General features: G+C 39.8%; 2 protein-coding genes across 2 annotated transcripts in view; both read right to left on the bottom strand.

Annotated features, from left to right (window-relative positions):
- erbb2 (erb-b2 receptor tyrosine kinase 2) overlaps positions 1 to 9,977 on the bottom strand; it is a 31,401-nt gene extending 21,424 nt beyond the window's left edge. The window contains exon 1 of the mRNA XM_037691423.1: positions 9,722 to 9,977. Coding sequence (XP_037547351.1) covers positions 9,722 to 9,794 — 73 coding nt within the window. The 5' untranslated portion in view covers positions 9,795 to 9,977. The remainder of the gene's footprint in view (positions 1 to 9,721) is intronic.
- A 5,245-nt stretch (positions 9,978 to 15,222) lies between these two features.
- Positions 15,223 to 16,541, bottom strand: part of pgap3 (post-GPI attachment to proteins phospholipase 3) — a 4,347-nt gene continuing 3,028 nt past the window's right edge. The window contains 2 exon segments of the mRNA XM_037691012.1: positions 15,223 to 15,344; positions 15,439 to 15,643. Of these exon segments, the coding sequence (XP_037546940.1) occupies positions 15,281 to 15,344; positions 15,439 to 15,643 (269 nt within the window). The 3' untranslated portion in view covers positions 15,223 to 15,280.

Here is a 16,541-nt window from a genome sequence, read left to right on the forward strand (position 1 = left end):
CCTCATAGCGACAAAAAAATGCCTCAATCTTCTCTCTCCTTTCTGTGATCATGACACACATGCATCTCAGTTACTACATTCTAAATTAGGTGTGGGCCCTTTAGGACTTTTTGACTGCCCACATTAATATTGCACAACCCGACATTTCAATATTAATAAACTTTCAACATTTGGCGCAGCTTTACTACGACTTGACCACGGCGTGCACTCGGCCCTAAGAGACATTGAAACACAACCCACATGCTCTGCCTCCCTCTCAGAGTGTATATTTTGAACTGGAAGCCAAGAGCACCGATTTCCCGCAGAGGGTCACGCAGAGCGTTGCGTTCAGGGTCATACAGCGTTACAATTCTTTTGAAGACACATTGCAGCCATTCCTCAGCAGGCAGTCACACAGTGAACAGTCCCTCCTCTTTGGAGAGTATGACTTCCTCTGGCTTCTTTCCAAAAGCACTTTTCTTGATTGAGCCCCTCACCTGCACCCCCCACTGCTGTGCTGGTTGAGTCTCTATTTTGGGGAGAAAACGGACCTATAAACTCGGGAGGTTCCAACAGGAGGGTGATTTTCAGGAAATCTTACCCTGTATAAGAGTACGCCTTGTTAAACTCTGATGACGAAATGCTCACAACACCAAATTAAGTGTTCGCTACAGTGGCCCTGAGGTGTAAATGAACAGCATTTGAAAAAACAAAATTACATTTGAAAAAACAACAAAAACACAACAACATTTGGATTATTGAGCATTCATCAGGATACAACAACATTTGAAAAAAAAAAAAAGTAATTACATTTGAAAAAATGGAATTACATTACACCAAAGCAGAAGTGGCCAAAGTTGAAGTGGCCGGAATCACATCTGAAAAGAATTACAATTGAAAAAACAGAATTACATTTGAAAAAACTGAATTATTCAAAAATTATATAATTTCATTTTTTTCTAATGTGATTCCATTTTTCTAATGTGATTCCATTTTTCTAATGTGATTCCGTTTTTTTCTAATGTGATTCCGTTTTTTTCTAATGTGATTCCGTTTTTTTCCAATGTGATTCCATTGTTTCTAATGTGATTCAATTTTTTCTAACGAGATTCCGTTGTTTCTAATGTGATTAAATTTTTTCTAATGAGATTCCGTTGTTTCTAATGTGATTCAATTTTTTCTAATGTGATTCAGTTTTTTCTAATGAGATTCCGTTTTTTCTAATGAGATTCCGTTTTTTTAACGTGATTACGTTGTTTGTCATGTGATTGTTTTTTCTAATGTGATTCCGTTTTTTTAACGTGATTACGTTGTTTCTCATGTGATTGTTTTTTCTAATGCGATTCTGTTGTTTCTCATGTGATTCCATTTTTTCTAATGTGATTCAGTTTTTTCTAATGTGATACCGTTTTTTCTAATGTAATTCCGTTTTTTCACATGTTGTTGTGTTTTTTCAAATGTAATTCTGTTTTTTCAAACGTTCATTTACACCTCAGGGCCACCGTAGAATGTTTGCCAATAAATTACAAAAACGACCCACATTTAAATCAGGCAACAAGCTATGGCAGCCAATGGTCTATGATTAACAGTGCTGCTGCCAAAAATACACACCCAGTAGTCGGGGGCTGAGTCAAATAAATTAAATGACTACTCAGTGCCTCATTTGATGATGCCATCATGGAAAATCATTTGACAGGCCGAGTCAAGACGACAGCCAAGCTCTGAATCGCAAGCATTTTTTAAAATGTTTAATTAAAAACAAGCAAATTCCTTTAAAATTTAGAAAAACTTGAAGAAAATGTGCGTGGACAAAAAGCCCAACTGAGCCCATCGTCTGGTCCTACAAAGCGTAACTCTTCTCATCCCCCCCTTTTATCCCCACATTGTTAGCTTGCCAAAAGTCTCAGCTACGCCTGTGTTTGTGCGTGGCCTTGTGAGGAGCTGCCCACTCCTCCATCTCTGCAGCCTAAAATACCCCCTTTTATCACACGCTCGGCCCCGATCGCCCGCTGTCATGTCACTACCCTCCCCCCCACTTTGTCAGAGATATTTTACACCTCACTTTTCAGTCAGATCACAGCCATCTAAAACTTGTCTGTCTTCTTCCCGTTAAAAATTGTAGCGCTTGTCAAAGGTTACCTAATCCTGAGCGGAGTCATCTCACAGAAACGTGTTTTGTCACATAGCTAAAAGACACATTTGTGCACCAGATTAGAACATAAAAGCAGAGTTTGATTCAACGTTTAACCCGCAGCTCAGAAGAATATCGCTGTGCCACTCAGTTAAATGTTTCGGTGCGGGCTTCTGCACCGCTGGCAGCTTCTTCCTAGAGACGTCCACGTGTTTCTGTGGTTCACGACATGTTTTTGTGTTCTGATTCTTCTGATGTGTGAGCCGACATAGTGTTGTCCTAGTGGATCATTAATTACAACGTCAGCTTCGTGGTGCAGAACTTCAGTCCAAAGCATCCGTAAGATGAAACACTTCAATTAAAGCACTTTTTAAATTCAGCGTCTAACTCCATGAAGGAATGCATGTCGCCCACCGCCTTTCATGCTCGAGTTTAAACCTGAGATTATGAAATATTTTAAAAACTGACAGCATTGTAGCAGATTTGGTTAACCCTTGAAAATAACGACACGCAATTCATTCAGTACTGTAAGATGTCACGCTTTTCGTGTGTGTTGTGAATGATGCTCAACTACTACCACTAGGGATGCATGAGATTATCGCCATGATGTCAGGATAGGACGATATTAACGATAAAGTTAAATATCGGCCACTCCATCAAAATAACTCACTGATATGAAAGGCACTGTTTATATATATATATATATATATATATATATATATGGTGCTGTTTTTATATGACAACCCAGTGACACAGATGCCTGCAGCGCCAGCACAACGTTATGACGTCACACGCACCTACCTGATCTGATCACGGCGGGAGTGGAAGGAGTGAAAATGTCGGCAGTGTGGAAGTTTTTTAAAGTATGAGAAACTGATAGCAGAACTGCTATTTGCAATGACTGGTCAGCATCAGTTATGCGAGGAGGAGCAAAGTCCTACAACACTTAGAACCTAATTAACCATCTCTAGAACCACCATTCTGACCATTACGATGAGTTCATGGTGGCCAGAAAGGAAAGCGAGAGAGTGGTCAACCGCGGAGAAACAAAACCTCACCAGCCGTCTATCCATCCAAAGACCATGCAGAATAATGTAGTATTTTAATTCCACAGCAGAGAAAGTTATGTAGTCTCTGTAAGTAGGTAAAGAAAAAAATAATCTGTATTGGCATCGGTTATCGGCCAAATAAGTTTTAACATATTGGCATATCGGATATCGGCCAAAAATCCAATATTGTGCATCCCTGACTACCACAGACCAAACCAAAAACTGACTGAGTTATAGCCATGTAACTGTGGCAGCCATTTTAAATCAGACTGACTCCAGCTGTAAATGTACACATAATAGAGATGCATGATATTGAATTTTTGGCCGATATCCAATATGCCGATATGTTAAAACTTATTTGGCTGATAACCGATATCAATAACAATATTTTTTCCCTAGACCTACTTACAGAGTCTACATAGCTTTCTCTGTTGTGGAATTAAAATACTACATTATTCTGCATGGTCTTTGTCAGTTTGACCTGATACCAAATGCAGATGCCAAAAAGGGCTAAAAATGATGCAACACTTCAACTTGGATTATGTTTAATGTCAAATTTATTCAGGACATTTACTCTCTTTAACTCAATGACAACACTCGAACAGTGCAAATTTATACATTTTCACAAATCTAACCTGTTCTCAAGCGACAACTGAAAACTGCATAAGTAGTCGTGCATTAGTAGATATACTTGACAGTTTCTCAAATTAAAAATTTATTTAAAACAGAAACATTTCATATCGGTGAGTTATTTTGATGGAATGGCCGATGTCCGATATTTAACTTTATCTCTAATACCAGCCGATTCAGATACTATGCCAATAATATTGTGCATCCCTAACACCTAATGATTATTTTCTGAAGGTTTCATTGAAATCTATCAGTGGTTTCTAAAATATTTACCAAATAGACCTACACACAAAAATGTAAAATAAAGCATTATGGTTTAGTTTTGCTTCGTGACGGTGGAGGATAAAAATGTTAAACTGTGAATCTGCTTTATAAATTCTTACACTGCTGTCACGTTATTTAAAAGTTGGAAATAAATTACGAGATTATTTCGGCACAGCAGCTCTAGATTTTATATGCAAGTGTACAGAAATAATTCATTAGATATTGAAACTGGTTTATCAGTTTATTTATTTTTGCATATACTGTAGTTTAATCTCTTGTTTTTCTATTAATCCTGCTGTGTTCTTGCCGTCAGGTGTTGCTCAGTCTGTTCTGTGCCAAACTCGTGAACTGCTTGATGTCGAAGGCTGAAAACTGAAAGCCCGCTTGAAGCCACACCTGTGCGTGGCAGCGTTCCAGTTAGCACAAGGAGTGTGCCTTGTGTTTTCCAAAGTGTGTACGGTCAGCGGCACAAACACGACGCCACTGCAGGAGCCGAGGTAAAATCATGGCCGAAGGGCCAGCTGTGCAGAACACCACAACAATCCATCAGCTCCTCGGGACGGGATCCCTCCAAAGCTGAGCGCAAACAGAACGAGCTGATCCAACAGGACTTTCTCTGTCAGTTAAACAACGCATCAGTCTGCTGCAGGCCTGAGCCTCGCAACACGTCTCGCATAAAACACCCATTTCTTCCAACCTCCCTGAACACATTCTTTCTTTTCGACTCTACGGCTGATGGAGAGGAAAACAAAACAAAACAGGTATTGCTCAACAGACGAGAAGAACAGGATCTTTAGTTTCCTGAAGAAACAGACAGCAGCTTCAAGCTGCCGTGCACTAACTGAGATAACAATTTACTTGAGCATTAACACAGCACGAGAAAACCTGCGTAGCTTCGTACACAGCACTTGCAGCTGAAGTTGCATGTTTTTAAAAGACTAAAACTGAAAAACACAAAGAAAAGATCCAATTTATTCTACCAGGCAGCCAGTTTGTAGAAGAATATCCACCTTCCACTTGGAATATTTATTCTAGTTGGACGGAGATGGACTCAAATTTAAAATGGACATTTTTTTTAATACTTAAAAATAACCTTTTTCGTGCAGAAGTCATGTTGCAAGCAACTTAGAAAGATAGCTGCGAGATTCATCACACAAAAATAGACCAAAGTTACATAATGTTTGTTTAGGACATTATGCAGCACTGAGCTCAGACATAGACTTGTAGCGTTTAGCATCACCTAATTTTCACACATCTAAAAACTGGCTGAATTAAAGCTATTTTTGAGTTAAGCTCTTGTATTTTACAGCAGAATAATCTACAGAAAGGAACCAAACTGAAGAAAAAAGCAACACATTTTTTGTTTTACTTCAGCTCCAGAGAATTTAAAGATAATCAGCCAATAGACATTTCTTCATTTGATCACGATGGTATAACGTTTCCCATTACTCTAAACGTCACAGTATATGATTCACATCAGTGTCCCAACCACCCAAGTGGTCATGGGGGGCACGCAGCCCGAGTTCAGGAACACCAAGGCATTCTGGGAAAGAACGTTTCCATCAGGGCAGAAATGATCACTCAGGACATCTTTGTGTTGGTTTGCACATATCTCAGCGTTCAGACCAGTTCAGACCCGTGGAACATCTGACCACATCCCCCTTCCACACATCTGGCACTGCATTAAGTTTTTAGACTATTAAAGCATTTTAATGTGAATTTCCATCCTCGAATTAAACTTCTTTTATAGAATTTCTATTAAAGCGTTTCCCTTCAGAAGACGTCACTCCTGTTTTTTCCTACAAATCACACGGTTATCCCCCAACTGGGAGCTGCAGGCCACAACTTCCATTCTTATTTGTGGGAGTTTCTTACATCACTCACCCAGTTATTTTACATCTAAAAGCCTTTTGTTGTATTTAATTATCTAAGCATCAGTGTCTTACATGCTCAAACGCTCCCAGGAAAAAATAAGAATAACGCAAACATCTGGAGCCAGGAGGTAATCTGTGTCAACGTCAAAAAATGCGAGAACACCTGTTTGTTGTTTTGCAGCAGCACTTTACACCGAATTAAAAAAAACATTAGGTTCGCTATAAAGTTTCAGCATCTCAGCTATGTTTTGTTTATAACACGAATTATCTTGACTTAATTTTAGACGGTTGGTTTAACAAAACAAGAACTTTGGAGGACTGGCAAGTCAAAATGACGTTGTCCTGCTCGTCAAACAAAAAGAAACACAATCCTGTATGAAACCCATACTTTATCGTCCCCTTTAGGAAATTTGTTTGTGCCGTCTCAATAACTGCCTGTGCAAAAGCTCCAAAAATTTAAAAGGATTAAAACATTTATAATAATAATTACCAAAAATTATAATATTTAAAAATCGTTCGAAATCATTTGCTAGTTCTGAATACCGTAAACTCACATATACACCAGGGGACATAAACACAAGTGTATTCCATTAAAGAGCAGGTCTTGAGCAGAAAGTTGATCATTTTAGAGCAACGGTCCCCAAAGGTAGGTCCAGACCGCCATGTGGGTTATAAAAACACCAAGTAGAGCGTCTTACGAGAGTTTACAGGAGCCAAATTCATTTTAAAGTAGCATATTTTGCCATTCTTGCTACAAATACATACAGCCATTAACATAAATGGATAAAAAGACAATTGTTGATGACACTCTGTTAAATTCCTTTTTAACTTTTTACAGTTGGTGTGCAGGTCACAGGTTTCTGCAACTTTTATTTGTGGGTCGAAAGCTGAAAAGGTTTGGGAATCCCCGTTTTCGAGGATGATAAAGACGACGATTAAAATCATTATTTAATAAAAAATATATATAATTTATCAGCTACATTCTATTACTGTTGTTATTTAGAGTGAAGTTTTGCAGCTCCACCCTTCAAGTGTAGGTTCCTCTGACGGTGTTGGTGGTCTCCTCCTCGGCTCGGGGTGAGTTAGATCTTTGACACGGTCTAGACCAGGGGTCTACAACCTGCGGCTCTGGGGCCACGTGTGGCTCTTCAGTCCCTCATCGGCAGCTCTTAGAAGCTTTGACCAAAACTTCATGAAATTTAATTGTATTGATTTTTCTACCCACAACAGAAAATTATAGTTTTGGCAGTTTTATTGACAATTTTTTGCCTGATAACTACCAGTAAGATAAGAACTTTATTGATCCCACAGGAAATTGTTGAAGTAACTTCGTAAGTACGTTTATTCTGGCTGCTCCCTTCTTCAGGGGTCACCACTCACATGAAAGATTTGGCAATTTCTTCTACGCCGGATGCACTAACTGACGCAACCTGGGCTCAAACCCGCAACCTCAGGATTACAAGACCAAAGCACTGACCACTGAGCTACCACAGCCCCGCCCAATACTTATTTATTATTCCTCACATAGACCTGCAGAGTTCAGTGTTTTAATTTATATCAGAATCTGTATAAACTATAATTAGTTTCTTTCTTTACGATATGGTCTTGTCTAAAAATGTAAAAATATCAATAAATATTAAAATGCATTATATAATTTTAGTTTTATAATGTCACCCTCCACTGGCCAGAAAAGCCCCACTCCAACAAGATCAGTGGCCCATGGGCCATCAGTTGATAATCACAGTTGTAGCAGGTTTTGCTGACTCTCTCATGCTGCTGTATTCATTCATACCCATCTACTCACTACTGACTCATGTTCGGGCTGCTGTTTAATATACAGTATTATTTTACATTATTAGTGTTTAGCGTATATCTTAGATATTTTAGCGTATTGTTTAGCCTTCGTTTAGTGTACATCTTAGATTCTTAACTGCTTCTTTTTATATTTTAGCTATTTTTGGGTGTAACTGAGACCCCGAGTACACAGTTTCATTCCATCTCATGTACCAAATGTGATGCAAATGACAATAAAGATACTTGAACTTGAACTTTTCCAGTCATGTTTAATCAGAAATGGCTCTTTTGACCACAGCGGATGCAAACCTTGTCTAGACCTTTGACTCGTGGGGCTCGCTTGACCAAATTAAACTAGTAGGACTTTCATCATCCGCCCTGTGAGTTTGGCTATCACAAACTCTTCTATTGAGAAGAGGGACAAGGACATGAACCTGATGGAGACTAGGTCCGTCACATGGAGAGGGGGCTTCGCGTTAATACAGTAAAACTGTGGACATCGATCCACTGGGCCTGGTGCGTTGCTCAACTCTGGGAACCAGTCAGAGCGCTCCGCACCGATCACCGACAACACCACGGGTTAAAGTACACCAACCAGTTCCCATCAACAATACAGATGCATTTAGAAGTGACTTCACCTGTCACTGTTGTCTTTGTGTGTGCAGCAATGACGGTGGGAGCGGGCTGTGCAACTCCTACGAGTTGTTTACGCTCGTACGAGATGGTTATAGGAAAAGAAATACAAAAGTTTTAAACCAAACCATGATGTTGTTTTATCAAAGCTCTGCAAAGAGAAACTAATCTGTAAAACGTGACTAAAAATTGACTAGCACTGGTCAATAATGGAAAAAAAACTTATCGATGTTTACATTTTCTAGCTTGAAACCAAAAACGCTTTTAAACTCTTCTGACTGCACTTATTGACATTTCTGATTTGACCTCAAATAGATGTTTATGAATGTCTTGCCAATAAAACTCGCGCAGCTGCAACACACTCTTTGTTTTAATGCCTCCAAACGGTTTCTCAGATGTAGATGTGCACTCATTGATTACTTTTTTTTTTTTAATCATTAAAATCTGTCCAGTGGTTCATGAGATATTTTGCTAACAGACAAACAGCACCGACTCCAAAAAGTTATTGACAAAATTTTAAATAAATATCAATCTGGAATCAGTTTCAGCTACTACCACAATAAATTTTAACTTACCAAAATAAAACCATTTTTATGTTGGCTAATGTGGATTAGCTGTGGCGGACATCTTGAACTGGTCTGACTCCAGTGATGAGGGTTAGATGTGCATTCGATGATTACTTTCTGCACATTTGATTGAAATGTCACCAAGTAGTTTATGAGATATTTTGCTAACAGACAAAACTTGTACTCGCCTGTCCGATTTTAAGGGATTAAAAAGAAAGCGAGTAAAGTTTTTGCAAAAAAAAGGAGGGAGAATATAATTCTGCAGATCCAATTAAAACTCCATTTTTATTCATATGAAAACTTGGTTTGAATTTTTCAAAACTTTACTTTCGCCTTTTATTGTTTTCCTGCACTCAGAGACAAGTGGTCCTCTATGAGACAATGTCCCCTTCAGAGACACGAGTGAATAATTGACAGACTCGATCGCTGGGACACAATGCACCGCCTGTGTTTGTTTACGGATAAACCTTGCTGTGGTTTTTAAACGCCTTGCTATGACTTTATTCATGTGTGAAGCTGCTTCAAGTTTCGGGGTGACTTTTTTTGACTAAACACCGAAGCGTCGCGTGAGACTTCTGCGTGACAGGTGTGCTTTTTTTTTCTTCCACCCCCCACTTCCATGGATCCCGCGAGTCTCAGCAGCGACTAGACTCTGAGTCAACGCAGGAATGTGGACCCTGACCAGTAGGAACCTCGAGTATTTTTACTCAAATATGACCGTCGGACTTCAGTGACCACGTCCCCCAAAAAGTGGGAGTGCTGGGTCAGTAACTGGTGGCGAAGACCGGGAAATGTACCCACCTTCCCTGCCCGAAGCTCCCGTCACTGCGAGCAGCACGGCCCCGACAAACACCAAACTTCTCGCCGCCTCCATCTGCGCAGACTCCGTCGCCTCTTAGTCCATATTCCAAAAGTTTTAATTTTATATTTCTCCAGCTGAGACGGTGACACGTTTCCACTTATTTCCCCTTTTCCCGGGTTGAGCTCCTTTCCTGGAGTTTGAGGTTCGTGTTTCCCAATCAGCGACTTCCTCCAACGGAACTCCTGCCTGTTGGTCGGTAGTAACGCGCGTAACCGTGAGCTGGAGTAAAGTGGAGTGTATGCGCGCTCCCGTGAAGGCCACGAATTGGGGAGTGGCGGGTTGACGCACAACCCGCCCTCACTTTAAACTGTGCAGCAAACCTGGCATCCCAAAACACAAACTATCACTCCCTTCACACAAATAGTTCAATAAAGAACAAACACTGCAAAAATAAATCAAAAATAATTTGAATTTAGTAAAAAATGTATTATATCACATGTTTATTTATTTATTCAAGTAAACCTTTATCCCAGTGGTGTAGTCTACATTTTTGTACTAGGTATAATGTGCTTAGAAACTAAAATACATATGTTAGTACAATGTAATCGTCAATTTATTTTGATTTTTAAGTACAGTAAACATTTCAAAATTTCTCATATTAAGGTCTCACAAGTTCTCATGATGCCAGACGTCATTAACCAAGTTTGACTAATATGGTAAATACCTGCTCATCATAAGACTTCAGTCATCAACTCTGGCTTGAAACGTGGCGGGTGATATGCATTCCTTCAAACAAAGCTTGACTTTATTAATTTGTTAGTTTTTATTTAAACAGGAAAATCCCTTTGAGATCACAGATCTCTTTTGCAAGGGAGGCCTGGACCCCGAAGCAGCCTAACATGCATGTTTTTGAACTGTGGGGAGAAACTGGAGATCGTTTATTGTGTACTCTGAATTTCAGGTTTTTATTTTTTTTATTATTTGCTTTTTAATCAAAATACAATTTTTTTTAAAAGCTGCTAATTAGAGTTTGAAGAAACTTGATCAGATGAAATGTGGCGTACGAAAAAAATATGTGTATATTTGGTGTTTTCTTTAAAATATTCAATCATATTTTTACGTGAACACACTGTCGTGAGTTACCTTCTAATTTAGTTAAGTATTCATATGTTTCAAAAGTGAACATTTTCACTTCTTTATATCCTATTTTATTGTAATTTGATTATCTTTCCTGCCTTACAGTCCATTTGTTTCTGTTTAAATTGCTAAATCTTCATTTGTCAATTTGTAAGTTCAGTCATCAACTTAACACTGGCAAGTTTTGATGAAAGAGGATTTCTTTTCTTTTTTTTTATCTATGTGCATCTTCATATTTCTCGTTTCTCAGGCTCTTCAGTCGTGCTCAGAGATCAGGAGTTGAAGGAGGAAGAATAAACTCTATTCATCTCCGTCTATCCACTCTCCCCACCCACATCAGCCGGGGTCAGAGGACATCTTCCTGCACAGAGCTCCCAGAAAACAACAAAAAGTCCTCACTCAGACACACCGAGCCCATGCAGTCCTGGCCTCTGTCTAAGGCTAAGTGGTGCTGGTCAGGCTAAAAATTTGGATACTAAACCAATATGGGAATCAAAATGGGAGGAAAGCCAGCTAACAGAGACGTTCCACACAGAGGCCACCACCAAAAAGCTCCAACACTTCTGGTTTTGAGCCTGGGTCTGGGAGCATCGGCGCTGTGTGACCGTCAAGACAGGATAAAGGAGGACGTGGACCCTTGGACTACTTTTAACACGTATAAATTACCGTACTGAGCATGTGCACACGGTTTCCAGTCACAAAGAGCAGAGAAAGAAGCACAGAAAAGCTTGAGACCCACCATCTGAAATCATGAGGTCTGAACTGCTGCTTATTGTAAGGGTTCACTGCATACAATTAAAAATTTATAATTGACTGTCAATGTTAGCAAAATATCTCAAGAACTACTGAACAGATTTTAGTGAAATAATCACTGAATGAACTTTACACCTTACACAGATCAACATTAGCAGTCAGTTTGTAGAAAGTGAGCTCAATTTGAAGGTGGTAGTAGCCGAGAGTCGACAAGAACACGGGATCTGAGAGTTTCTACATAAGATTACTCTAAGTCTCAGATTCTGGCATGAAGGAGGCGTATACATTACTCCAATGAATGTTAAGCCTTTTTTTTTAATAAAAGCATTAAAATGCTTTGAATTTACTTAATATAATATAATAATACTTAATATAATATACTTAATATATAATATACTTAATATAATACTTAAAACTCTTACGTCCGTATGCTCTTTGTGGACTTCACATCCGCCTTCAACTCCATGATCCCCCAAACCCTGATGGACAAACTATCCACACTAGGACTAAGCCCCTCCATCTGCAACTGGGTACTAGACTTTTTAACAAACAGACCACAGTTAGTGAGGATCCACAACCTCTCCTCCTCCACCATAACCCTCAGCACTGGCTCTCCTCAGGGATGTGTGTTGAGCCCCCTTCTGTTTACTCTGCTCACATATGATTGTGCAGCTACCCATCCAGGCTGTCACATTGTAAAGTTTGCAGATGATACAGCGGTGGTGGGATGCATCACAAACAATGATGAGTCCAGCTACAGGCAAGAGGTGGAACACCTGGAGAGCTGGTGCAGAGAGAATAACCTTCACATCAATGTGAAGAAGACAAAGGAGATGATTGTGGACTTCAGAAGGAACAAAAACACCTACACCCCCCTGAACATAAGAGGATCTGCGGTGGAAGTGGTCTCCAGCTACAAGTACTTGGGTGTACACATGAATGACAACCTCAGCTGGAGCAACAACACCACCAGCCTGATCAAGAAAGCTCATCAGAGACTCTACTTCCTCAGACGGCTGAGGCGAGCTGGTCTGGGAAGCTCAGTCCTCACCTCCTTCTACAGGTGTGCAGTGGAGAGCATCCTGTGCTCGAGCATCAATGTGTGGCATGGAGGCTGCACAGCTGCAGAAAGAAAAGCTTTGCAGAGAGTGGTGAAGGCTGCACAGAAATCTGTTGGAATCAGTCTCCCCACCATCACAGACATCTACACCTCCAGATGCAGGAAGAGGGCCACCTGCATCATGAAGGACCCCACCCACCCAGCACACACACTTTTTGCCCCACTCCCCTCAGGAAGGAGGTTAAGGAGCATTAAGTGTAGAACCACTAGACTGAGGAACAGCTTCTACCCTGAGGCTGTTAGACTCATGAATCTCTAACTAGAATAATCACTGTGAAAAACCATATCATGTTGCTGCTGATCTGTTTCATGTTGCTGCTGATCTGTTTCATGTTGATGTGTTCATGCGTGCACATCTGCTCACAGACTCATGTTCATGTTTGTGCTGATGTTCAATGTTTTATGTTATGAGTGCTTAGTGTATATTTAGTTGATGTTTTTCTTAGTTCATATCTTAGATGTTATTACTGTTTTTCTTAGACATTTTATTGTTGGATGTAACTGGGACCCTGTGTACATAATTTCGCTCCACCACATGTACCACATGAGGTGCGAATGACAATAAAGAAACTCTGACTCTGACTCTGATATGCTCTATTATTTTACATCATTAGTGTTTAGCTTATATCTTAGATCCTTAGAAACCGTTTCTTTTTATACTTTTTTTTTATATATATTTTTGTGCGTAACTGGGACCTTGGGTACACATGTGATGCAAATGACAATAAAGAACCTTGAAATTGGCAGACATTAAGATGAAGCAATTCAATTTCTTTTGACTGATTTCTACAAAACAAATCTAAACGGCAGTAACTAAACAAAACTAAAGGGATAGTTCAGATCTTTTGAAGTGGGGTTCCATATGTTGTAATAAACAATTACAGAATGTTGAACGTTAAGTTTGCAAAATGAAGAGGACATAATCAAGTTTCTTATGTAGATTTAAAAAAAAATCACATCTTATATATGTTCCTTATCAACAAAGACAGTTTTTATTTAATCCACACTTTTTGTTTTTTTTTTGGTCAAATATTAGATGAGGTTGAGGAAAGTGCGCTCAGTGGGGGAGGTGATGGTGCACAGGGCAGCAGGCGATGACATGTCCAAATTAATTTTACTTTAACTCGTGTTACGACAGAAATAAACATTAATGAACAAGTGATTTTGGTTATAAATCTGCCATAATTGATATTTTTGACCTTTTAGAAGCCAGATGCACAAACAAACAAGTCATTTGAGGCTTATTTTATGCAACAAAAATAGATATTTTGTCAAATCTTTTATATTAGTTTTTTTTTTTTACACCTACACCTTAAAGCATCCTGTCTTTCTCTTCTCCCCCGGCGCCGTCACAAATCAAAACTATTTCTACATTTATTCACAAACTGCTCAAACACAAAAGGACCGTCGTGCAAAGTCTTATAAGCACACACAAAGCCACTCGATTTATGACGACGCAATGTCTAGAAAACACACACACACACACACACACTGCTGATTGTTCACATTCGCACACAAAGGCATGGGCTGACATTTGAAACACACGCGGTCGTAAAGTGCACATGTGGACGTAAAGCTCAGAGAGCACATGGGAGTAAATTCAGTTCCAGGAGGTTAAAATAAACATTCGCTGAGATGCAGGTTATGATGCAGAGGTGGAAGTGTTGGTTTCATTTGGGGGAATACTGAAGCTTTAAAGGTATCGCTCAGCTTTACCCTTGAACTTTAAAACTGTGAATGTGGAGAAAAGTCGCTCGGATCTTCCTGCATCTCAGTTCATTTCTCGTTTGAAAAGGCAATTCAGGTGAATTCAAGTCATATTTTCATCTCATAACTGGCAGGCAAATCAATTAAATTAAAAAAAACTTTTTAAAAAAATGGCACAAATGGGTCAAAATATCAGACTTCAAATCAACTAAGGCAGAGGGTTAAAGGCAGAGGGTTAAAGCAAAAACGCTTAGTGGAAAAAAAAAAAAAGAATGTTGGAGAAGAGAAACAAAAGCAGCAAAAGAAGAAAGGCACAAAAACAAAAAAGAGCGATGGAGAAAAAAAAAACACAGTGTCCAACATAAATCCTCTTCCCCGTCTTTCTAGAAAAATCAGCTGGCAGCTCTTTGAAAAGAGGAAACCTTTCTGTCAGTTTTGGCACATATGAACACATGAATGAACAGGCCGGACCGCAGATCTGCTGCCACCTACGGTCAGCTGATGAAAACTGATCGTCGACGGTTCAGGGGATGAATTTTTACCAAACTGAGTAAACAAGATTCAAGCACAGCTGGAGGTTTGGTACTTTCTCCCATCCAGCATCCCCTAATACAGTAAAAGTAGCACGCGTGGCAGTACAAGGCGAAGTAGAGCAAGAATCCATCATGGCAACTTTTTTTCAAAGACGTCACACCAAAATAATGCACGAACGAAAAAAATAAAAGTAAACAGAGTTCGATGTTCATCTGGGAGGCTGAGCGACGACAGAGGTCGGGTGTCCGGCTGCCCTGACTGAAGAGGAGTGGGGGTGGAGGCGTGATGAAGAGGCGATGGGCTCCTCCTACTCCACTTTAACACCCATCTTCTCTGTGTTTAGTAAGTAGAGGCTGTCGTCTATCAGGAAACTGGAGACAGAGCAGCAACAAATAAATTCCCACTTTTTTTTTTTTTTTTTACATCCAGCCTTCAGTACAGCTTTGAGAGGTCAGTGGGACAAACCTGTAGAAAAGGAAGTGCACCGGGATGGTGCTGAGGTGCCAGACTGCGTGAGCGTCTAAGACCCAGAGCAGCGGGGGGAAGTCCATCAGCTCCAGGAGGGCCAGGCCGTGAAGCAGCAGCACCACCAGGCCACACTTCCACCAGTACGGGAGCGTCCGCCGGTTCTGCCAGCACCAACAGAGCCACCACAGGAGGTTCACCATGCCTTGGAAGACAGAAAGCAAAGAGATGGGTGGTGAAAAGTAAATAAATTAAATACCCAAGAGTCACTGATTCAGTATTGTTTGCAGAAGAATGACTAAAACAGGGCAATGGGCAGAAATCTTCAAGGCTGTGTTTAAATATATCAATATCCTGGTTTTCATTGTAAAATTAAAAACACCTTTGTTTTGTATCCCACATATAATCTGTCTAATCTTGCGTTCAGAAACCTGGATATTGCAAGCTGAAAACGTTTTTAAAAAGTGCCATGTAAACACATGATCCAGGTTTGTGAACATTTATCTATCTATAATAATAATTTGAAAAGAAATGCACAGAGCTGTAGACAAACAGGTAAAACCAAAATATTTAAATATTTATGTATCAACAAATATGAAAAAATAATGTTTTATGTAAATATTATACCAGGAATTTCATCAAACCTAAGCTACTAATAATGAAATTACTGTAATTTCTGGACTATAAGCTGCTACTTTTTTCACAAGCTTTGAACACCACAGCGCAATGCTGCTGATAATTTATGGACTTTTTTTTTTTTAATGCGCTAACGAGCTTCCTGCCGCCAAAACGTTGAGCCTCGTCACACCCGGGCACTCACAGAGCTGCCCAATACACGTCTTAGGGGTGGATCTTAGGGGTGGATTCTCATGACTCAATGAGACTACCTGTATAAATAAAGGTTAAAAAATCTGACCAATGACATTAACAAACTGGTCACAGTGGACCAATGAAACGAGGAGGGGAGTCCCCCCTCCCTGCATACACTTTTGCTCAAGACTGCCGGTGAATCCTGACAGCGGAGCAGGAAGACAGCACAAGTTTGTGCAGGAGGGAGATGGACAGCGATCAATGACTTTATGGTAGGCTACTGTATTTTTATT

Source organism: Nematolebias whitei, chromosome 17 (genome assembly GCF_014905685.2).
Source record: "Nematolebias whitei isolate Nwh7 chromosome 17, NemWhi1, whole genome shotgun sequence".
Lineage (NCBI taxonomy): Eukaryota > Metazoa > Chordata > Actinopteri > Cyprinodontiformes > Rivulidae > Nematolebias > Nematolebias whitei.